Here is a 24,155-nt window from a genome sequence, read left to right as displayed (position 1 = left end):
TTGTTCTAAGTGTCCTCTCCTCCTTCATATTTATTCTGTGTATGCATCTAGAAGGCTTCCTGCTTCCATGTCTTCTGCTGTTCTGTGCCTAGGCAGGGCTACTGTTTCCCAGGCTGTCTCTGCAGGGCCCTGCCTGTGCCCTGCCTGCTCTGCAGAGATGGGCAGCGTCCTATTCCAGAGCCTTTCCTGCCAACATAGAATCATAGAATGGTTTGGGTTGGAAGGGATCTTTAAAGGTCACCTAGTCCAACCCCCCTGCAGTGAGCAGGGACATCTTCAACCAGATCAGGTTGCTCAGAGCCTTGTCCAGTCTGACCTTGAATGTTTCCAGCGATGGGGCATCTACCACCTCTCTGAGCAATCTGTTCTTGTGTTTCACTATGCTCATCATAAACAATTTCTTCCTTAAATCTAGTCGGAATCTACCCTCTTTTAGTATAAAACCATTACCCCTTGTCCTAATATCCTTTGGCTAGAAAAGCCATGTGCCTCTCAACCTTCCCTTGCCTCCCCTTCCCACCTTATCTGGTGCTTGCAAGGAAGGTGCTGAGGTTTGCAAGGTCCACCCAAGCTTCAGAGCTGAGGGCATGGGAGCCAGCGAAATGTCTGAGGGATGTCAGGCACGGGGATGCCTGAGATATCGAGGTTGCTGCAGGTGGGGCTTTGATGCTGCTGCCGTAGGGAAAAAGCACAGGTTTTTTAGGAGGTGGAGACAAACTTCTCATTGCTTGGATGAGGTGGGCCAGGACTCCCTAAAGCATCTTTCTGATGTCCCCTGCAGGCAGTTTACTTCTTGAGTAGCCAAGAGTGAGGAAGGCTTGGCAGCCCATCTACCATCGGGACCCTGCCTGTGACAGCAAGTGCAGGGTCCAGGGTCTCGTGAACTTTTATTAATATGTACAGCATTTTACTTACATGGAAAATGGATTTTCTTTTTTAAGCATGAAGTATAGCGGTTTTATAACCTTTCTTCTGCTTGACAGAGGCCATTTATAACCTGCCTTCATCACTACCTGTACACGCTCCAGTCTAACTCATCTTCAAGAAATTCCATAATGCATTTTTAATTGTGAGCTGCTCCTAGGCAAGATTTATTTATTTTTTCAAGGACTGGCCTTTTTGTTGTTGTTTGTGTGTGTGCGTGTTTGGTGAAAAGGGATAAATAATGCAAGTGGAATAGAGGAGTGCTTTAATCTGGGTGGCAGTTTATTGATGGCATTTGCCGCCTGCTGGCTTTTATCTTTTGGGACAAGGAAAGCCAGCTGGGGAACTGAAATTAAAACCCAGAGCCAGATCCCCAGCTTGTGTGAATCAGCATGGTTCCCTCTGCTGCGGAAAACTGTTCTGATGAGCCTGGGCGGCGATCCTGCCTCCACCACAGGCTGGTCCTGCCTGCAGCTGCCTCCTCCCATGGGAGGCAGCGAGACGCTTTTGGAGATGATGCCAAGGCCACGTTCACTGGCCTGCCTGGCATGGGGTGAGATGGTTTTCTGGGTCACTCTCAAGCACTGAGATGGTTTTCTGGGTTGGTCCCAGGTGTTGAGATGATTTTTCTGGGTCACACCGGACTTCTCTGCGTCTTAGACAAACAGGTAACAAATTCAGAGGGTTTCTGCAGCACGTTACAGAGCAGGTTATCACGCTTTGTCCACACTGGCTTGAGGCTTCATCGCTGTGTAATTTTGCTGCCTCAGGGATTTCACCCTCGTCTGGAGGGAGGATGGGGAGCATGACTTTTGCAGCTGACCAGGTCCTTGCCCTGTGGTCCTTGCCCCTTCGCCAAAGGCTGTGCGAGGTGGTGCAGGGCCCTTGGGGCTGCCCCGACCATCACTCGGGATGAACTCATCTGCTTTAGGTGTAGACGGAGTTGAGCAGCACGACACACAAATCCCTCTGGCTCATGAGTGGGCTATGCCCTGGGAGGGCACCCCCAGGCTGTGGCTCCAGGGTGGGTGAGGACCCACTGGTGACCTTACCATGTCCCCTCTTTCTCTGCAGTGCCCCGAGGACCTCCGACCCATGAAGGATGGCACTGGTTGCTACGACTACTCCAAAGGGATTGACTGCTCAGATGGCTTCAATGGCGGCTGTGAGCAGCTCTGTCTCCAGCAGACCCTCCCTCTGCCCCACGACCCCTCGTCCAGCACCATCTTCATGTTCTGCGGGTGAGTCCCCTCCAACGCTCCTGCATCTCCTGCTAGCAGCTAAATAACCTGTTCCATCCCTGCCAACCCTCCTGTGCCACCCATCCCCAAAACAGCAGGCCCAGCGAGGGAGCTGGGCACCCGAGAAAAAGGCACCAGAGAAAAAGTGGAGCTGACTTCCAACAGGGAATAGAGGCACCTGGTTTGCCTGCAGGCAAAAGCATATGCGAGTGTGAGGAGCAGTGTGAGCAGATGCACCTTCCTCCTCTCCCCCACTTTGTGACGGTACGGTTTGATCTGTGACTCACCGTGAAGGAACCCAAAAATCGTACATTGCATGTTGGAGGGGGAAGGTGGAGGATTTGTTTAAAAAATACTACTTTTTTTTTTTCTCTCCCCTGTGCTTCTCTTAAAATAGAGTTTCATCCCTGATTTTGGCCGGGATCCTATAATCCTACACAATTTAGCGTTTTCTCTCAGGAAAATCTCCCCGGCTGCAGTATGTTCTAAAAGGAGCTCAGTGATTATCTGGCTTTATGCTGCACAGCTGCAGCCAGCCAGCCATCGCTCACCCCATCCCGCGCCCGGCCCCGGCACCGGGGCTTGGCAGATTGCATCCCTCGGCTGGTTCATGCTCTCGGGCACATGAGGAGCCTACTTCACATCCCTGTGGGAAGGATTAGGGTGAAGGAGGGGAAAAGGAGCCCTTTTGGAAAGAAAATACCCACAAAACCCTAACAGTAACTCCGAGGAGCATCTTTCGAGTCCTGATGCTGCAGGTGCAGCAGAGACCTCATGCAGCCCCAGCTGCTGGCTGCTCCCCTGGGAAGAACAGCCCAGGGAGCTCTGTCCGTTTCAGCTTCTCTCTTTTTTTTAATCTCTTTTGCTGGTTTGTTGGTTTCTGCCCCCCTCCACCTTCTTTTTTATTATTGTTTAGCAGCACAGAGCAGTTGAGTCACTAAGAGAGAGCACATTGCCTGCGCCGTGCCTGCAAAAGGGGCTGGAAATCCATACAGGCACCAGCAGCCTTCGTGGGGAGGGTCTAGAAAATCTTGGGACATTACGCGGTCTCCATCTGCACGCACGCAGGGGATCTGCATTTCAATTTTCCATCCCCAAGGACAGAGACTGTTTCCCTTTTTTTTTTTTTTATTATAATCCGTTTTCAAGGCAGAGCTGCACTTTGGGAACAGGCAAGGAAAAGTGCAACAGATGGGTGGGAGTTTTGCTTGCAGGGGTAAAATGCAGCAGAGGAATGGGAGAGAGGAGCAAGCCTGGTTAGAAGCGGCATTGATGTTAGCAGAGTACTGTGGCTATTGGGAGGAAGGGGAAGGCAGGGAATGCAGGTTTGCTTGTCAGCAGGGAGCCTTAACACTGGGGAAAAGGTTGGAGGACGGAGAAGAGAAGGAGGGGAGGCAGGATGAACACATGCAAAAGATGCCACTGATGTCTCCAGTGTCTGTAGTTAAATCACATCCCTGCTGCCTGCCTCAGTTTCCCTTGCTGCCTGCTGCAGAAGAGCATGTGCATCTTACCCACAGTGTGCTTGGAAGTGGGACCAAAGAGCAAAGGAGAAGCCAAGCTGGAGCTGCTTCCTTGCAGGAGGGCGCTGCAGGGTAGAAAAAAGGGCAGGAGCTTGATTTTGCTTTGCTCTTGCCTGGGGAATGTTTGTATCTGCACCGCAGCAGCATCAGAGGGCACCGGGCGGGCAGGGGCTGTTTGTGATGGTTGAGCAGCAGATGCGCAGTGGGGTCAGCTCTGCTCTCCAGCGTGGGGACAGCTCTCAGGTAGGAGAGCATGGCTGCAGGCAGACAGGGTCATGCGGCTGCAGGAAGGATGGGTGTTGGGAGCCAAGCGCTCGTTTGCTGGTCAACCAACTGAGCCGCAGCAGAGGACGTGGGCTCTGCAACCTCTGTGCCTTCCTGGGCAGCTGCTGCAGGTGTTGGTGATGCTCGGCTGGGTTTGGCAGAGACTCGTCCCGTGGCAGGGCTTGTGGGATCGCATGCTCTGCGCCTGGCCCAACTGATGTAACTGTGGTGTTGCACAGGTGTGTGGAGGAGTATAAGCTGGCCCCGGATGGGAAGTCATGTCTGATGCTGTCTGACATCTGCGAGGGCCCCAAGTGCCTGAAGTCGGATGCCAAGTTCAACGACACCCTCTTTGGGGAGATGCTTCATGGCTATAACAACAGGAGCCAACATGTCAACCAAGGGCAGGTGTTCCAGATGACTTTCAGGTATGGCCTGGTTCTGCTCCTCCTTTTGGGAACATCGGGATGGTGAGATGGGACCAAAGTCTGTTGGTGCAGAGCCAGCATCTCTGACATGTTCACTAAGGGAAGAGAGCAAGAGAACAACAAGCATCCGTGGTTTTCCTACTTGCTCATCCTTCCCGCAGACAGCAACATAGGGCCCCCCCGTGCCAGCGTATGTCTCATCAGATGAGTGTTTAATTGCCTTTGATGGGCTTTTCTCAGTAATGTTGCCTCATCTCTTTCTGAACACTGATGTCTTTCATCTCCGTGATATCCTGCGACAATGAGTTCCGCCGTTTAATTGCGTGTGGTATGAAAGAGCATTTCCTTTGGCGTGGTTTCAACCTACGTGAGCTGGTTTTATTCAGCGCCCCCCCGTTGCAGTACTGGGAGGAGCCATGGATATAGCATGATAAGAAATAACATAAATAAGCTGAAGGTAAATACCCCACCAGAGTGCAAGTAGCAGATAGCAGGGGGTGTTTGCAAGCTGCATCCCGGGTGTATCGAGAGTGCTGAGGGTCAGATGCAGTTGGGGATAGCGGGGTTTGAACAGCCCAGGTCTTTTCCTTTCAGTGCTCACAGAGGAGAGCTTGCTGATAGTTGCTGAATTCAGGGCTGGAAAATGAGCTGATTTATTTATTTTTCTTCAGTTCTCCTGAATGCGGCCACATTTTGATCGCGTGTAAACTAAGGTGGGCCTACGAGTTTCAAAGCAGCAGCACTGATCACGGTCAGGAGAGGATCAAGCCCACATCCCAGACATGACTATTCCTTGCCCAGCATCTGCCAGTGCACTGAGGGTTTCTCTCCTGTTAAGGCACCAAGACCTCATTGCTGCCTCCGATTTTAGCTGGAGTTATGGGTGCTCATCACTGCTGGCCGCGGTGTTTTTCTGTGCGCTTTTCCCCCAGCTGAGTGCAAATCCTTCCTAGCTATGAATTCATGCTGAACTCTGGCCTTTTGCTTTCTTGATGGCAGATGAATTACGAGTTCCACCAGCACAAAGGCGCTCAGAACGCCGCAGCCAGCAGAGTGCATGGAGCCAGCAGAGTCGCAGCCTTTGCTGGAAGTGAGAATTGACAGTACACGAAGGCAATTTTCCCAGTGGCCTCCTCTTTGCTTTCTCTCCCTCCCACGTTACATGTGTCAGTGGGTCCGCCAGAGCAGAGCCAGGGCTGCAGAGCTGAAATTTTCCATGAGCTGGCGGGTTGAGCAGATCCGGGGACTTCAAAAATTCCCCAAGCCCATCGCTTGGAAATGCCAGACCCGGATGAGCTCCCCCCAGATGAGGTCCAGCCCCAGCTTGTGCCGTCAGTCTCTATGCACCAAACCTCCTTTTGCAGAGGCTTTAATTTCCTCTCCAGCTTGTCCGTAGCCCGCCCTTTGTTTGCACTGCAAAGCAGGAGGGTTGGAAAGCCATCCTGCCCCTGCCTCAGCCAGGGCTGGTGTCTAAGGGCCGCTTTGTCGCCACTGGGAAGCAAACGCATCCCCCATCCTCAGGGCTAAATTCCAGCTGGAAAGCACACAAGGTTGTCTGTGGGTCTGGTTTGTCCTGGGAGAGGTGGCTTCTCCAAGTCGTGCCATCTGAGGGCATCCTGGGGATGGTGGGTTTGGGCAGTCCCAGGCTGGACCAGAAGCGGTTCCTGCCAGGGCTGCCTGCGGCCTCTTTGCTTTCGGGATAAAACACCTGTGGTGTTGGGATTGTGTATTCCAGGGGTCAGAGCACAAAGCACTCCTTGGGGCTCTGGCTGACAGGTTTTCGGGTTGGAAAAAAAAGGGCTGTTAGGGATCCGTCCTTCCTACGGCTGGCACTGCTCCTGCCACGCTGCGTGGGTGATGGCCGGGGTGCTCGCAGTGGGGGGAAGCTTTTTCCAGTGAGGGTCTGCGCAGCAGGAGCCAAGTCCTCTGCACGACCTTGCCATGACAAACAGGGTTTTCAGTGCCCAGCATTGGCTGGGGGACTAGTCCCAGGTCTAACAGCTGTGAGGGGCAGGAGAAAGCAGGTCTGAAACAAGAGCAACCTGTGAAGTGTGCCTATGTGTTGCAGGCTGGCTCGGCAGAGCTTGGAGCCTGGCGGGAGGCAGCATGTCTTGCTCCAGAAATGCTTTCGGCAGCCTGGAAGGTCAGCACAGCTGCCCTTTCCTATTTGAATGTAGCCTGGCAGCTCCAGAAGCACCAGGCAGTGATGAGAAGGGCTTGCTTCCCCGCGTGCAGCATCCTTCCCCGCGGCCAGGCTGCCCGGTGTGTCGGAGGGGTTATGCCATAGAAGCACCATTACATCATCTCCTAACAAGGGAAGAGAAGGAGGTTAATGGAGAAGGAATTATTAACTAAAAGATGTAATTTGCCTCTGATTTTCATAGATATTCAAGAACCTCTCTGAGCATTAAGACACCAGCTGTTAGAGAAGCCCTTAATTTGGTGCATTTGAAACATAGCAGGAAGTTGCCTAATACCAGGGATTAAAAGCCTGTTTCTGCAAAGTAGGAGCAAGAACCTGCTATCAGAACAAGGGGCTGAGTATTTTAGAGGGATTTATAACTGCTGGGATCCTTTAGCTATGCAGATGTGACAGTCCTTTGAATGGTATCTGCTTCCCATGTCGCCACATCTTCAGTGTCTTTAATAAATAGGATATTCTCAATCCGCCAGGCATGTCAGCATGGTGTTGGGAGGAATCTGGGAAAAGCTGTCTCTCACACTCTGGCCTGGGCAACACCTATCAGTTACAATGGTATTTCCATTCTGTTGGGGTTGGGGTGGTCTCTTTGCCACCCAACAGTCTGCAGCACCAATTAGAGCCTCTGCCCTTCTCTGGTGGCTGCGTGGTCCTCCTGGCCGTGGCTCGGCACGGCATCGGGATGGAGCTGGTGTAGCACCGACAGCTTTATTGTGTCCGGCGAGCTCAAAAGGATGGGGATGTACAGCAGGTACCTTTAGGCGCAGAGTAAGGTTGGTGTTTGACATGAGCACACAGCACAGCAGACTGGTAGTGGGACAGCTGCGCAGTTTGCAGGTCCCAGACCTGAGACCAGCCTGCAGTTCTAGTCAGTGCTGGCTCAGATTTTGGTTTTGCCCTTTAACCCACATCACTTTATCTAAGGCAGTCAGGCAGCACCCAAACACTTTGGTGGCATGACTGAGGAGATAGTGATGCCCAAGGCAAGGATGGTGGAAGCAAATACTGGCTGCTGTGACCAGGGATGAGCAGCAGCCAGAAGAGTTCATACTGTGTTCACTATACATGCTCTGTATGTACACCGGCACTGGTGCAACACCTCGTTGTGTTGCACAGAGCCTGTCCCTGCTCGCGCATCCCTTCGTGCAGGTGCCAAGGACCCTTTCCCCATCCGTCAGTAACAGTGAAGCCACAACCCAGCAGGATGCGAGCACCACAGCATCCCTGCAGCTCAGCTCAAGCTGTAATGAGTTAGGAGCTCTGTGGACAGGTTTTTCCATACTGAGGTGGCTTAATAACGCCTAATTATTGCTGTGGTGGTTGGGGTGCTCAGCTGACCTGTTGGACAAGCCAACATCAAGGTTTCTGCTTGCAGGAGTGTGCCACATCATTGCTGCTGCTGTTTTATTGCAAGCATTTAAATCAAAGCGCTCCTCCGGTGATGCTTCTGCTGTGCAGTCCCTTGCTGTGCACTTTGGTGGGGGGCAGCGGAGGGGTATTTGATCACACACCAGAAACCCCCCTTGCTCCTTCCACTGTTGAGCCGAAAGCACATTCAGAGCCTCCACCTTCTGAGTATCCCTCTCTTTTTTAAAAAAAAGGTTCTTCTCTTTGGCAAAATGCTGTGCAGTGTTAATAAATAGAGGGGATTGGAGCTGATCTATTCCAGTCACACCTCTCGGTCTAGCCGGGAGGCTCAGCGGTAGATCCAGCTCGCTGAAGACTAGATTAGAGCGATTTTTACCCCCGTTGCCTCATGGTGGGGCAGAGCCCAAACTCCGTGCCGTCCCCAAATCACTGGGGGATTATTTTCAAAATGGATTGTTTGTTTGTTCCTTATCTGTTTTGTACCATCTCTTTGCCACGAGGGAACAGAGATTTTTGTTTAAGAGCTGTTTGCAATTGCAGGCTGTTGCTTTTATGCCATTAATATGGAGAAAACCCAAATTACTACCTGTGGAGCCAGATTTACTCTCTGGATTATTACTGCACGGCAAACAGGATGTCAGAGCAACGTGTGGTGGAGCGCTCCCCGGGGAGCAGCCATCTGTCCTAACTGGGGTCTCTTCCCATCCCTACCTCTGGCTCTGCCTCTCGTCCCAGCTCTTGCTCCAGCTTGGCATAGCCCCGAGACGCGGGGAGCACCTTGCTCACCCACACAGACCCCATTTGATCCCCTCCAGCAGAGATGCAACGAGTCCGGGGAGTTTCTGGGTGTTGGGCACAGATAAGCAGCCAGAATGGTTCGGTGGCTGGAGGGGCAGGAGGTTTTGTCAATGCTCCCTCACTGCACGGTGCAAAAAAATGGCTGAACACTGAGTGTTTTCCCCTCTCCATAACCAGAGAGGATGGCTCCGGAGGATGCAGGGCTGCTGTGCCACGCTTCATGCAAATTGGAAACACCCTTCTCTCTGCAAATTGGTCCTCGTAGGATGCTGCTCCTTGCATCTCCACCTGTAAAATAGGGCTGCTACTTCTTTGCAGCCTTGGGGAAGGGAAAGGGCAGGTTGGAGGTGGTGCTGAGCACCGGCCGGTGCTGCTGAGCAGAGCACCAAGGTGGCCGGGGTGCCACGGGGAGGGACAGGCGCCCGCTCGCCCCGAGCGCTGCCAGCCCGGCAGCCGGCTCTGCCTCCACACAGCTATGTTAATGCTGTCAGGCGGCGCGCCGGGTCGCTGAACCGATGCGGGGAATTGTCATAATATTGATGGGGAGTTTGGCAAGTTAATTTTAAATCTGTCACTCCTTCCCCTCGCTGCTTCTCAGCCCTTAATAAACCAGCGTGGCGACGGCGGGGCGTGCTGACAGCTCGGCGCCATCCCTGCCGAGGGGCTGCTTTTGGAGATGTCCCCACCCCATCGCTCCCTCTGCCTCGGGGGAGGCCTCGTGTGAGCTGCACCCAGAGTCTCCCCCGGCCGTGGGTGGTGCCAGGGCCAGGATGGGTGCTCAGCTGGGTGCGGCATCACGCCTGGGTGCGGGAGGCCGTGTGGGGGCTTTGCTGGTGCCTCCCAGCTTGGAGCTCGTGGGCCAGCCCCGGTGAGGACGTCCTGCCTTGCCTGCGGCATCACAACTGTAAAGTCTGTAACTAGTTAAATTAACACTATTGATTTTTTCATATTTTTTTCCCCTCTCTTTGAAATCTCTGAGCACAGAAGTTATAATTGCGCTGTTTATTATTCCTGTGTCGGCGAGCTCGGCGCCAGCCGGTACCCCAACGCCTTGTTTACCTATTACCCTTCAGGCCAGGATAACGGATGGATCTCTTTTTCAGTGGCTGCCTTCTATTTCATTCCTCTTTTTATTATTTGTTGCTGCAATTCTATTACCTGTTCACAACTCTGAAGCCTCAGACATACTAGTTGGAAGCAATGATGTCTTTCCAAGCCAGGCTAATGCCTCAGGCCTTGGTCCTCAGTAGTGGGTAAGGGGGTCATTAGCAGTTTAGCAGCTCTGGAGCTGTTGTGGGATGTGATGATGCTCCACTCTCTGCTCTGCTCCCAGTATGTGCCATGCAGGAGCACAGCCTGCTCCCAGCCAGGGATACTGCCTGCAGAGCAGAGATGTCCTGGTGCCTGCTTGTGGCTATGCCACATGCAAGGACTTTGCAGCCCCCATCTGAGCCTTTTTTCCTCAGTCCCCCAAGGGCCCCTGAAAAAATGAACCATTTTTCCTCAATCCCGTTTTTTCCACCTCTCAACCTAGCATCGGGGACATCTTGGCTGCTTTCTTGAGTCCATCCAGCCCTTTTCAGAGCCCACAACAGGCTGCACATAAACACACACCGTGTATTTTGAGCGCATCCTCACTGGCCAGGCTAAGCATTGAGATTTTTATCAATCCAGTGTATAAATGACTAATGTAATTAGCACAGCACCCCGTCAGTTAGGTTACTATTGCATCCTGCGTGCATCAGCCCTGCTCCATTTCAAAGTTAGCATCCTACCGAGAAGGAGAACAGATTGTGTGGCTTTGAGCTGGTATTTCCGACAGTCTGCAGCCACGTGCTTTTGCACCGGATTGGTAGCGGTTTTTTATTCTTGTAGCAAAATAAAAGCAAGTGTAGTGCCAGCGATATCCTAAAGGCAATGCAGGCGTCCAGGGCAGAAGAGATGTTTTTTATAATATACTGATTGAGATCTTAGTAATAGAGGTATTTTAACTACTAGAGGTTTTCAAACTCATTCTGTGCCTGGTGTGGGTAGGATTTAAGGAGCAGGCGAGCACATCCTTGGTGAGCGTGGGCATGGCTGTCACAGCCGCCTTCTAGAAGCTCTTGCTGCCCCGTCCCTGCTCCGGACGCGCCCCTGAGCCGGTCCATTTCATTCCAGTCTGTGCAGGCAGCGGGATAACCTCCCACAGGGTTGGTCTCTGCTGTTTGACCATTGCCCACGAAAGCCCCACTGCTCCCAGCATGTGCCTGAGCGCTGGGGAGGAGGAGGGACAGCGGGGTGGAAGCTGCCAGCACAGCCAGAGCCCAAAACTAATTGCATATCCGTGATTTGGGGCTTGGGCTCCTTCCCCAGCCCTTCCTGAGCCCCAGCGGTGCCAGGCAGTGTGTGAAGATGTGCCAGTACAAAGAAAATAAGTGGGTGCTAAAAAATGCTACCAATCACCCACCTTTATCATGAGGCTGAGGAAAAGCCAAGCAGCTTTCACCTTGGTCCATGCCCTTGAATGGAGGCTTCGCAGTCATGCAAACCAGTGAGTTCGTGTTTCAAAGGTGAGCTCAGGCCCTGGAGATGGGCAGTGAGGGGGCAGAGCCGGCATGGTGCCCTGGGAGATCTGGGTACCACGGGTATGTGCCCGAAACTCACTCTTGCAGACACAGGCGCTGTCCAGAGCCAAGGCACTGCTGTTGGAGACGGTACCAGCACGCACTGGAGTGTCACCCACAGGCTTTTGGCAGGCCTGGGGACCAGCCGGCAGTGGCAGAGCTTTCCTTTCCCCCGGCAGCAGAGCTGCTGCCCCTGCAGCGAGGGATGGTGGGGAGCTGCTCCCCACCCCGCACCCCTGCTCCCCGCTCCCCTGGCCCTGGCAGCACGTTTGTGTCTGCGCAGATGTTTGTATTCTCAGCAGCTGATGAAAATATTCATTACCTTGTTAGCTGCTGCAGCGGAGGAAGTTCAGATTTGCATTTCCACAGCTAATCACACAGTGCAAACAGAGCCTGTCACCCAGCAGCGCTAATTGGGCAGAGTAGTGCTGCGCCCAGGCAGGGAGCCCTCCCTCCTGCCCTTCCCACTGCCAGTGCTGCCGTGCCAGTGAGGGCGGCAGGGGAGAAGGGCCGGGGCCGTGGCCGCACCGTGGGGGCGAGGAGGATGACGGGGTTTCTGGGAGCGGGAGGTGGAGGAAGGTGGTGGGCATCAGGGCTTGGGCTGCGTGCGTTAGCTGGGTTGGTCAGAGGAGTGCTGGTCCTTGGGCTGGATGGGAGCAGGCAGTGGGATCCCAGTATGGGAATGCTGCTGGGCAAGGCGTGTGTGTGTGTGTACAGAAAGGTTGCGTCTCCTAGCTGTGGGACTGGGAGCTTCTCATGGGATGGGAGGTGAAGGGTCTGGGGGGATGCTCATCCTTTGGAGGAGCTGGTCTGGGACATGGGTTCCTCCTGCAAGGAGACTGCCCTGCTGTCATCAGCCTGTGACCCTCGGGGGATGCCCATGTCCCCCCCCAGCTGTCAGGGGGTTCAGGGAGGTCTTCAGGGTTCACTCTGTGAAAAGCTTATGGTGACACCCCTGTCTCAAGTCCTGGACATGAGGAAAGGATAAGGGTTTGAGAGAGGGGATATGGATCCACACAGGATAGGAGGGACTGAGGTCGGCGTTGGGCACTTGCAGAGCAAGAGTGGGGCTCTGCTTCTCTCCTTGGTTTGCCAGAGGCGCGGTAATTTGTGTGCCATCCCCTCCTTGTCACTGCTCCCTTCATGGTGCCCAGCACTGCCAAGCCTGCCTTCGCTTTTCTGAGCTCCCAGGGCACCCCAGGATGTTCCCCCCTCCCTCCGTGGTGTGGGGAGCAGTCCATGAGACTGACTGGCTGACCTGCAAGCCTTTCCCATCTCTGACTTTTATGATACTAATTATAGCTGGTGTTATTGCATAGTTAATCTGCATTATTAAGAGATGCAGTGGAGATTGGTTTTATAATAATAACAGCTCAGATTTATAGAGTACCTTTCATCCCAGGGGGTCCTTATTGGCTTTATAGCCTTGCAGTGGTGTACAGACTTGCAGAGAGCAATTGCTTCTCCTTCTTTCCTCATCCAACGTGGGGTGCAGCCACTCCTGGGGCATGGGAGTTCTGCACCCACTTGGGACACATGAAAATAAGGGTTATGTTCAGCTGGAAAGAAAGAAGACAGTGAGGCGGGAGGGTTTGAGGCAGTGAATTGTAACCACCTAGCTTTCAATTGTGATAGCAGGGGTTTTCCATCATGCTGTGGGCACATCCTTGGTCACCATTAGCACGGGCTGTGGGTTTGTGCTGCTTGCACCACAGACACTGCTCCAGCGGTACCTCTGGGGACAAAGCTGACACTTACCAGCCCGTCAGTGCTCTTCCTCGCTAGTGCCAGCACTGGTTGACGGAGGTTCCCCATCCAAGGACTAAATTGGCTTGACATTGACTTAGCAATGCGGATCCTTGCTCCAGGCAATGCAGTCACAAGCAGGCACCAGCATGGGGCTATCTGAGCACTCCGCAGCTATGCCAGCTGTCGAGCCATACCTGCTTCCGAGTTAGCAGCAGGGCTTGGATGCAATCCTCAGTGCAGCAGAAAAATTTATTTTGCTCTTTTCCATCCCAAGTGATCTCTCCAGAGATGGAGGGTTTGCCCTTCTGTATGTTGCAGTGTAACTCATGACTGTGTAAACCTGAAGGCAAGTGCTAGGTTTGGGCTTGGGCCCAACAGTTGAACCCACTGTCCACCAAAGGTGGTGGACAAGCTATGCTGGGACCCCTCCCATCCCCTGTCACATCCTACCCGTAGGGCATATGGGATAACCCAGGAGATCTCCTAAATCTTCCACTGCACCCAGTTCCTGGGCAATGTGACCTGGCTTGGATGCTGGAGCCGTGTCTCAGTGCAGAGGAATGCAGGAGCAGGCAGTGGGGAGTGACCCAGCATCATTCGCCGTCCTCCCTGTCCCCCAGCGATGCTCCTTGCCGTTGTGCTCTCACCCTGCCCAGACTGCAGCCGGGCAAGAAGGAGTCTCCCATGGGCTGCTGCCTTCGATAACAATTTTCTTGAGATGAAAACTCAGGGCGCTTGTGCCAGTTCATTTCTCCACCAGCACGGGCCAAAGGAGCCTGGTGCAGGCAGAGCAGCCTGCGTGCCTGTGCCCCGGCTTTCTGGGGGACGGTGCCTCTTCCAGCTGTGCCCATACTTGTGGGCAGCAGGTGAACATCTGGAAGGTGTGATGGCACTGCCACTTGTCATCAGGCAGCTGCGCAGCCCGGGTGTGATGGCTTGCAGAGCTGGAAGGAGGGAAGTAAAGTGGAAGGTGCTCCAAGGCACCTCGCTGAGCTCTGGAGTGGGGCTTGGCTCTCAGCGCCCGCCTTTCCCTGGGAGGATGGCAAGGGGTGAGTTCGCTGCAAGTGCCGTCACCCCAACCTGACCAGCCGCATGCATCATTTCATGGTTTCCGTAATTAACTCGTACACAGAAACACGACTTTGCAGATGCAGTCGCAAATCCCAGCTAATTCACCATATGCTCTGACTGCCTGATAGTGCCAGAGAGCTGCTGCTTAGGGATGCGTCCCCAAGCGCTGCCCTGCCCAGGCACTGCCTTCGCCTTCCCTGCCTGTCCCTGGCTCCTGGGGGATGCCAGGCTCTGCACAGCAGCTCGCTGCAGAGTGGCTGCGATGGTCCATGCTGGTGGGTTTGCTGCTGGGCAGAGCCACAGGCTGGCCAAGTGTCCAGCACCACTGGGGTCACTTCAGGCTCAGTTGATCCTGGCACAGGGATGCTGGTGCGGCTGGAGACCATGCTGGCGTATGGCAGGCCTTGCGCAGAGGGGAAGCGGGAGCATTAACTGCATTGAAATGACTTTGTTGGAGTGCCAGCATATGAAATGTGTGGTGATATTGCAGCCCTGCCACTGCCTGTGGCTGTTTTTCCTCTGCTTCTAATGACTAATAGAGAGAGCACAAAACAATTTCTATTAGTTTCTCCCACGCCGCAGTGGATTTCTTATTTTCCAAACCTCATTAGAGTTTGTAATACCATGGTGGTAGTCAAGAGCAGTCCGAATCACCCTGGGGGGAAAGAAGAACCAAAGAGATATGATGTGCAGCCCCGTATTAACACTGCTCCTGGCTCATTTCCAGAGTCCCTCCTGATTCCTTTCCAAACTCGTACGCCTTATCTCCATCTTAAAGGTTAACGATGAAGCTTAGGAGAGAAAAAAAAATGCTTAAGATCCCAAATTGTTAAAAGAGAATGGATGTGTTGTGCTGAACAGAGAGCTGGGTCTGCATTTACATTGGAAGGGCAAATATTATTTAAAAGGCAGTGCTTGCACTTCCCAGGGCGTTGCAGCTGGGGTGTGGGTTTCCCTGGAAGAGCTGCTGGTGCGAGGGGCTGCTGGTGTGCAGAGAGGCCAACGGCTTCAGGTCACCGTGCCTAAATCCCCTAGGAACTAGATGCCAGTCAGGCACCAGCCTTGCGCCAGTTGCTTTGGAAGTCTCAGCGTGCGGTCCTGGCTCCTCTGAAGTCAGTGGGAGTTTTGTTATTTGTTGCCTCGTGACAAATAATGCTAATGAAAGCGCCAGGCACAGAGCTGCTTGAGCAACGCTTGGGAAATGATTGCAAACAGCACCCAAACAACCCGTGCAAGAGGACCCGCAGCCTTGGCTCAGCTCGCCGCTGAAATACTCATTCAGAGGAGGCATCCAGCCTGGCTCTGGGTTGCTCAGGCATAGAAAAACCATTCCCATAGAGAAACCGTCCCCAGATCATCTCGCTGTGGCTACAGCCTGGTGGGCAGAAGCTTCGCGAGCTGCTCTAGAAGGTCTGTCTGTCTTCACGGCACTTCCCCATCCAAATTGTTAAAAAGCTGAAAGTTGCTGGACTTATGGAAGCAGACAAGGTCAGACCCTTCGGCTGTGAGCGATGGCAAAGCTAATGGAGGGAGACACCTTGAAGAGCAGATACATGGAGAAAGACAAGGATCCTCCTGGTAGACACTAAGCAGCGCCAGCCCTTTGCAAATCGGCAGATTTCTCATCAACCACATCAGCTGTTGGGTGATTCCCGGACCTTCCTATCGAGGAAGGGTGGCACACAGCTCAGATGTGTCCTCCTGGCCCTGCCACCGGGTTGCAGGTTCAGGACAAGGCTGCTGAGGCCAAAACCTGTCCAGCTGTGGGCAATGGTGGAGCCATTGCCTTACCTCACTGACGAGATCAGCCAAATGCTTAATGCAGAGCCACGCAGGGAGAGAGGTTTTGGTTACTTGCTCGTTTGCTTTTCCCCTGTGCAAGGAGGAGAGGAGCAGAGAGGTGTGTGTGGAAGGGCTTGTTCTGGGTGATGATGCACCTACGTGATGTGACGCACCTATGTGACGTGACTCAAGCAGGACAGCAGTAAGGAGATAGCGACTTAAAGATGGGAAGTGTTGGGTCAAACATACGCTGGGTTATATTTCATCAGCTTCCTTGCTGCTTGTTGTTGGTGTGAGCAGTCCATCAAACGAGGAGGTCTCTGGCAGTAAATGCAAAGAGCTTGTTTGGGTCCTGCTCTGTCAGAGGGAAGGGACTGTTGGTGGTCTCTGGTATTTTGGGCTCTGGTTCTGACGCAGCTAGGAGATGTTACCTGTGTTTGAGTGTTAATGATGGCAGCTTCTGAACCAAGTCGTGTCTCCTAGCTCACATGCAATTGCCTCCTAAGGGATTTGCCCTCTGTGGGTGTGGGCTTCCAGGAGTGACCTGTGCCAGAGTTACAGGCAAGAAGAGGCAGGTTGTGACTCTTCCTTTTCTCTAGCTGGGGATGTGTTTCATCCTCACCCTCTCACTCTAAAATGATGATTTTTTACTTTTCTTCAAACTTGCAGAAAATCACCTTTAAGCTTAGGTTAAGTATGGGAAATTTTAATGCCAAAGGGAATAATCTGTATATTTGCAAAGTTGTGTAGGGAGCTGAAAACTAGAGCTTTGCATGGGATTCCTCTTGCAGCCCCGACTCTGTAATTAAAGCATAAATCCAGCTTTGCGTGCCTGCGTGCTGCCTGCTGCACAGGCACCAGGCGTTGCTGTGGGAACCGTAACTTTCCAAATTTGTTTTTACTCGGCACTCCATTTCAGCCTGTTCCCAACAGGCACTCTGGAGGAAGAAAGATCCACAGCCTACCGCAGGATTTCACCTACAGAAGACACGCTTTACTGGAATAAATAAATAGCTGTATAATGGGGAGTGGGGCGGAGAGGATAATAAAAGGTGATAAACGGGCACCGAAGTTGTCACCGGGACCTGGCATGTTGAGAGCCAGGGGCTGGGAGAGGCCAGGTATCCTCTTGGGCTCGTGGCTTCTCCATCTCCCCATCTCAAAGCAGATTCCTGTGTCTTTCCTTTAGAAATGGCTTCAGGAGAGGATGCACTTTTTCTCTGTTCACCATCAGTGTCGCAGTGGTGGGCACCGCTGGCTGGGTTTCCCTGAGAGTTCAGTGGTGTCACTGTGGCTACGCAGACCAGAGGAGAGCTTTAGCGTTTAGGGGATGTTTGGAGATGATTTGTAGGAAAATCAGGTTGGAATAGTCCAGTGTTGTTGGAGCACGATGCTGATGGGCGTGGGCATGCGACTCCCAGGGAGCCAGAGGAAGGGGTCCTGCTGGACCTGGGCTCGGACACGAGCAGTGCAGAGAGCCAAGTTATCAGTTCAACAGCTGAACTGAAACACCAGCAGCGGCATGCTTTGGATTACTGTGAAATGAATTTAATGGTCTAGTGTGCTAAGGGAGAACAGGAAAGCAGTCGCAGTCTCCATTGAGACATGCCTTTAGCTACCAGGGAAGCACAGGACCCCCCGGCAGGCACGGAGGTGGTGGAAGCGTGGTAGTGACATCTATTCATCTTTCTCCATCTATTTTGTACTTTAAAGCAACAGCAACCAAAACAATCTCCACTCAGGTTCTGCAACAGGTTCAAGCAGAGTAGACAAATAGCTTTGGATCAACTGAATTCCTGTTTCATGGTGAATAAACTAGTCACCGGGAAGGAAACTCATTCCCTGCCTCTGCTGGTTCCCGGGGAGCAGCGCTGCTCCCACCGCCCGCGCCCTTCTGTCTAACTGTCACTGCTGTCACAGGTCTTAAAGTCCCATGTCCAGATGTCATTTGCTGGCTGTCACCATCGTTGTGCCATGGCTGGGGTCCCTGCACAGCACTACGCACCCAGTGGCACAGACAGTAGTGGGGTTTGCAGCTCCTGCTCCCAGCCGCGGTGCCTGGTGACAGCCACCACCCTTTGCCCAGTCCCGTGGCTCTCACTGTCCCCTCCCACGCTTCGGTGTCCCCACATTTGGCATGACAAGGGAAGAGGAGCCCCGGCGGTGCCACTGAGGGCCTCCCACAGCAGTGCTGGCGTGGTGCCACGATTAGTATTCCAGTGCTGGGATCAAAGAGCCGCCGAGACGGAGCCCACAGCGTTTTGCCGGCGTCAGCTCAGCCCTTTTCAACACCTCTCCATTACAGAGCAGGTGACTTCGCCGCCGCGCAGCCTGAGCCCCGCAGGAGAGAGGGGGAGTGGGGGTGTGGGACAGGGGGTCCTGGCGCTCCCAGCCCCACAGAGGGTTTTGGGGCAGGTTTTGGGGCTCGGTCTGAGGGCGCATGGAGGGGATGGTGCTGAGCACCATGCTTGTAGGCACGTTGTGCCGGCCCTGAGGAGCACTGTCACTGCGGCCCCAGTGCCGGCGTGATTTACCTCCCCGAAACACCTCAATTTAAATGCTAATTCTCCCTGAACCAGGGGGTAAGGCAGCTATTGAATATTGTCAGGCTGTTTATTGCTGGCGCTGAAGGGGGACACGCTAGGGATGCAGCGGGGAGGGATGGGCAGTGCGGGGACAGGTCTTATTCGCAGCATTGGGGCCGATGGAGGGATGGGGGCGATGGCTATGGCCGCACCAGGCAGATTCGGGGGCACAAGCAGCTCTGGGTTGGTGCTCTCCTCTCTCCCCGCAGCCCGGTCCAGCCGTGCATTGTTGCAAGCAGTGGTTAGGGCTGAAAGTTGGGGAGCTGGAGGGGGCTCCAGGGCCTGGCAAAACCTGACCGGTCTCTCCTTTTTTATCGTGCCTCGTTATACAGGAGTGGGGCCTTGCTAAAATTAATGACCAGTAAATTTGGATTAAGTAACTGCTGCTTCAGAGGGTTTGCATTAAGCTTTTATAATTCACCAGTGCCTGAGGTCGTGGAGACATGTGGGGAAAATTTACGGCATGCTTACCTTCTCCAAAGTGGCCGTGGAAACAGGACACCCTCTTTTCTGTCTCCCGGTGACTCTAGATCAATTTTTTTTTGGTGACGACAAGTGAAAAGAAGCTATTTCTGAATGTCCCTGTGTCAGATGCAGGCTGAGCTCTTGTGAGCTTGCAGCCACCACAGCAGAAAAGCTCCTCCGAGGAAATGTTGGGACAAAAGCTGGCACTAAATAACCTCAAATCCATCTTGTTCTCCCCAAGCCATTGCAGGACAGAAAGAAGTAAGATTAATAAATTATTCTTGCCAGAGAAGGCATCCTCTCAGACTTGCATAGCAGAAAGCACAGTTCTCGTATAGTCACTTTGCTGAACATAAGCACGCTGGATGATAATGTGATTAACATTTGTAGCTGTGCTGGCTCAGATAAGGGTAATTAAATCTCATGCTTCAGGGCATCAGCTAATCACTTGTGGGGTCATTTTATATATTCTTTTTTTTTTTTTTACCCCTTCATGAATATATTTGCCCGGTTGCAGTGATGCAGGGTGTGCATCCGCTGTCAGTGGTAGATGGAGGCATGAAGCCCCATGCAAGCCGATGCTTGAATTTGCAGTGGGAGTTGTACAGGAGCAAGGAGGGTCTCCGAAAGGGTGGGCGGGCAGACTCTGGCCTCGAGGCCACGTCCTTCAGGAGCAAAGTGCGAAGGGAGGAAGCCACAGCCAGCAGAGCCAAGGAGAAGCTGCTCCTTCACCCAATGGTGTTGCTAACAGGAAAATGAAAAGAATGTGAGTCACCAGCTGATCTTTCACTCCTGTGGGCCAAAATCCCACTACGAGCTTGGCCCTGGCTTTCGGCGCTTCGGCAAGGGGATGAGGTGCCCCAGGGCTCAGCAGAATCGTGCCATGGACCAGGACCTGGTGGCTGTGGCCCCATCCAGGAGGACCACAGCACTCCAGTTGCTCCCCAGCACCTGCATCAGGCTCTCCTGCTCCCCCCAAAACCCCCTTTCTCTCAGGGATGCTGTGGGATGCTGGTCCTTTTTGGAGGCTTCCAGTTGGCTGTGTGAGATGATACCAGCACTGCGGAGCACAGCAATGCAGCCCTACGCTTCACCACGCCAGAACTGATTGCATGACCTTGGGTGTATTATTTAAGGTCAGATCCCCTGAAAATATCTCTAGTTTATATACCTAGTTTCAGAAGGACAGAACACCAGCCCAGTGGGCTTTCACTGCCTGAGCCTTCCTCCTGGTACCTGAGCAGCCGCTAATTGCCTTTACTCCACCAGCATCCCGAGATGGAGGGAGCTGCTGTCTGTTACCTGTGTCACCCGAGGCAATGGGTGCATTTTATGACTCGGCCAAGGTTACACAAAGTGTCCATCAAAGGCAGGATTTTGAACTCAGTTTAATCCAGGCAACTGCCTTCCTCCTCAGCCCACCCTGCCAGTATGAGAGCTCAGTAAAGCCTTCGGCTGTTTGACCTTTCCCAGCATCAAGACTTGTTTATCTGGAAGTCAGCTCCCTCCCAAGGCAGGGACGTACTCTGGGTCGGATGCTACGGGGGACCAGAGCTGCGAGGGAGAAACAGCGTTTCCTTGTGTAATGACTCAGTATCTGCAAAATGCCCCGAGAGATGTTCAGATCCCCACCAAGAGAGTGCTGCGAGTCGACGAGTGGCTTCAGTGTGCGTCGTGCTTGAGAGAGCAGCATGCTCGCTGCTCCTGCGAGTATCGGGCATCTGCTCCGTGAGTGTTGGGGAGATGCTGGGAGGCAGAACAAGAGACAGAGGAGGATGTTGTGGGGCTAGCAGGTGCTGGGAGCAGGTGGGTTTGCTGGGCTCTCTCCTGATCCTATCGGAATAAACCTGGCTCCATGGCTGGTAGGAACCGCGAGGTCACGAAGGCGCTGCTGTGCCTCTTGGAAACAGTATGGACCCCCAGGTGTGAACCTGTGCTGGTGGCTCGGCCGTGCCCCAGATGGAGGCACGTGTGGCAGCACATGCACAGGGATACTGTCACATCCCTCCCCTTGTCTGCCTCCCTGCCCCTCATACGGAGCCTGAAGGCTTTGATCAGAGCTTCCAGAGAGCACAAAAGCCTGGCAGAAACTCTTTTTTGTGCTTCTGTGGTGAGCAGCACAGGGTTATTAATAAGGCACAGTGGAAAAGGAGCTACAGCCCTCTGCCGGCTGCGGCTCCACAGCACACCGCCCTCCACGCTGGCTGGGCACGCCGTGGGCAGCAGCTGCCTGGCACAAGTGGTTTTGGGTGTCCCCATCATCTGCCCTCCCAGTTTGTCTTCCTGCACCCACAGAAGCAGCAGGGGCTCGGCACGGTGCCAGCTGGCAGGGCTCTGCAGGGGGGGCTGCGCCATGCCTGGTGGGTGCTCCCCTCCGTGGGGCTTTGGCTAATCCCTGCTTTGGGGTGGCAGGGAGCAGGGGGCTGGAGATGGGGAGGGAAGGAGGAGATGCAGGAACGTTTTGGTAGCAAAAATGCATCATCAAACTGCTCCTGAAGTCCTGCCTTGTACTGCTGCTCCCTCCCATTACGAGAGCATGTTGTGGGCACGTGCCTGTGTGTACGCCCAGTGCCTTGGCTCGCACTTGCCCCTTGTTTTTCCTCGACCTTTCGACTGTGGAGCAGTTAAAGCAAACAGCATTACAGCAAGTGGCACCATAGAGCGCGGCTTTTCGGTAAATACCTTTTCATAGAGGCGTCAGCTCTGAGCAGCAGCCGCTGCTTGTGGGTTCCCCTCACACCGGTGTGCGTCTCCTCCAGCTTCTCCCTTGTTAGCTGCCAGTGCATGGACCACCAGCCCCTGGGGGCTGTGCTGCCACCCAGATGAGCCGGGCTTGTGCCCAGGTGGTCTGCAGGCTCATGGCATAGGCAGTTAGTGAGATGGTCCGGGTGGGTTTGCGTGGGGGAAGGAGGAGATGCTGCTTCTTTGCATCTTTTCTGCCCCGTGCTCAGGTGCAGGGCACAGGGTTAACGCAGTCGTCTGGTGTCTGCCATGCCACGTGTTTCTGTCCACCATGGCTGAGCTCCTCTGGCACGGCCAGGTCTGTCCCCTTGTGCAGGGTGGTGGGAGAGCGCTCGGGAAGGTGCCACCAGCCAGCGTCATTGTCTCTCCTGGTCCTCTCGGAGGTGGGTTGCAGGGCTGGACAGGCTTCTGGCGTGACCTTCCTGGCCCTTGTGCTCACCCTCAGGTGCAGGGCTGACCTGTCAGGGAGGGGACGGTCCCCATGCCCCAGAGTGGCAGGCAGGCTCAGCGCAGCTGCATCCCACTTCCCTGGTGCAGCATCGCGTCTCTCCATGGCTTTGGGATTTGGTAGCGCTGATGCTTTTCTCCCTTTTCTGCTGAGGCAGAGCAGCAGAGACACTGACACGCTCCTTCCCGTGTTCCCTACCGACTTGCCTAATTTTGCAGCCCCTGCTTCCCACCACCCACGCAGCTCCCAGCTTTGGCAGTAATTGCAGTTTCCCCATTTGCATCGCTAAGACAGCAAAGGGCTTAGAATAGCAAAGCACCGCTCCGCCACGGGGATCCCGCGCCCAGTATGATCAATAGGAGATTTGTGAGCACATGTGTGAGCGAGAGGCTTTTCCCCTCAGATAAGTAAATCACTTTTTCTCTGGCAGTGCCTAAAGCGAAGCTCCTGAGACGCAATCAGGTGCCGGCAGCTTTGAGACGGGTGCAGCGTGAAGGCAGGCTGCTGCCTGGCGGCAGGGCTGCCTGCACAGCTGTGCTCGGCCCCACTCATGTGTCCCCTCCTGCAGCTGCTCATCCCAGTGCTCCTCGACCACCTTGGGACCAGGAGCATCCCCAGGCTCGTTGCACGGGACTACAGCCTCCTGCTCACCACCAGTACAAGTTGCACGGGCTGTATCCTGACCCTAGAGCAGCAGGAGGGCCCTGGGGAAGTGCTCCACCAGTCCAGCATCTCGCCGCAGAGGAACCCTTGGAGGTGGCCAAGGTGTTCCCACTTATGAGATGATCATGGGATGATGGAGCATCCCTCCCAGGGACAAGCTGCAGGGGGGTAAAACCAGGGAAGGGGGGTGAACCAGCAGTTGTTTAAAGTAAAATCTATTCAGAAAAACGCAGTTCCTGGCGCTGACCTGATTTTGCAGGAATGTCCCTTTTTTCTGCTCAGCTGCCCTTTTGTCTCTGCACCCGGAGGACGTAGAGCCTCCTGGCCTATATTTTGTCTCTAAGATCAATATTTAAAATCCCCCCTCCCGTTTCCTTTGCGCAGGCGCGAGGCATTTTGCTTGCCGGGGGAGGCTCATCTCCCAGAGACCTGTCTGTTCACCATTTCAAATAATTTCCCCAGTATCGTTGTTCTAGAAACAATTCATTAGGGGCCTATTATACAATGTTATTCCTGCCAAGGTTAGAAAAGATCCCGCATGTGTGGTAAAATCGTACTGTGAGCTGCACGCACCGGCTTTTTTTCTGGTGTCTGTCTATAAATGTACGTTTTCCTCTTTTTGGAGAGCCAGTCATCCAGGGGCAAAGCCGTGGGGGTGATGATGCTGCCTGGGATGGGGAGCCCCAGCAGGGCTTGGTCTGGTGCTTGGTCATGGTCCCATATTAGGAAGATGCTGTAGCCGGTGGAAAGGGGCAGTGTTGGGGTGTAGCAACCGTTCCTCTGTCCTCGCTGCTCCCCTCTCCAGTGGCACACTTTGAAAATCAGGGCCAAAACCAGTGGCAGGGTCCCTAGGCTGAGAGCAATCCCATGCCGCCAGAGAGCTAATGGAGCCACAGTCCCCAGGGAGCTCGTTAAGCATCACCTCAGAGGGCTGCAGAGCTGGGGCAGCTGGCAGCAGGGGCTGCAAACCCCATCCCCTGATAGGTCTCCTGCTTGCAGGAGATGTCCCTTGCCCTCCTGAGTCATCCGTCCCCGTGCCGCCGGGGCGGCTCAGCCCCCCTGCCTGGCTATGGCCTGCATCGTTGCTTTGCAGTTGTCTTTTTCTCTCTGCAGGGAGAATAACTTCATCAAGGACTTCCCCCAGCTGGCCGATGGCCTCATGGTGATCCCGCTGCCCGTGGAGGAGCAGTGCCGCGGTGTCCTCTCGGAGCCCCTTCCTGACCTCCAGCTTCTCACTGGTACGAGCTGCCCCTGGGATCAGCCCCTACTGGGGATAAGGACAGCAGCAAGAGCCCCTT

The 24,155-nt window shown here is 54.0% G+C and overlaps 1 protein-coding gene across 5 annotated transcripts in view; it reads left to right on the top strand.

Annotated features, from left to right (window-relative positions):
* ASTN2 (astrotactin 2) overlaps positions 1-24,155 on the top strand; it is a 358,876-nt gene that overhangs the window by 203,671 nt on the left and 131,050 nt on the right. For all 5 annotated transcript variants that reach the window (XR_015703622.1, XM_087752526.1, XM_087752527.1 and 2 more), the window contains exons 12-14: positions 1,999-2,165; positions 4,192-4,380; positions 23,971-24,095. Coding sequence is in view for 4 of the 5 variants with exons in the window: in XM_087752526.1 (XP_087608652.1) it covers positions 1,999-2,165; positions 4,192-4,380; positions 23,971-24,095 (481 nt within the window). In the remaining variant the exon portion in view is untranslated. The remainder of the gene's footprint in view (positions 1-1,998; positions 2,166-4,191; positions 4,381-23,970; positions 24,096-24,155) is intronic.

The sequence above is a fragment of the Nipponia nippon genome, unplaced genomic scaffold (genome assembly GCF_047370975.1).
Source record: "Nipponia nippon isolate SJK-2023a ecotype South Korea unplaced genomic scaffold, ASM4737097v1 scaffold_16, whole genome shotgun sequence".
NCBI lineage: Eukaryota > Metazoa > Chordata > Aves > Pelecaniformes > Threskiornithidae > Nipponia > Nipponia nippon.
Note: the sequence above shows the minus strand (reverse complement) of the source record. Positions and strands in the feature narration are given on the sequence as shown.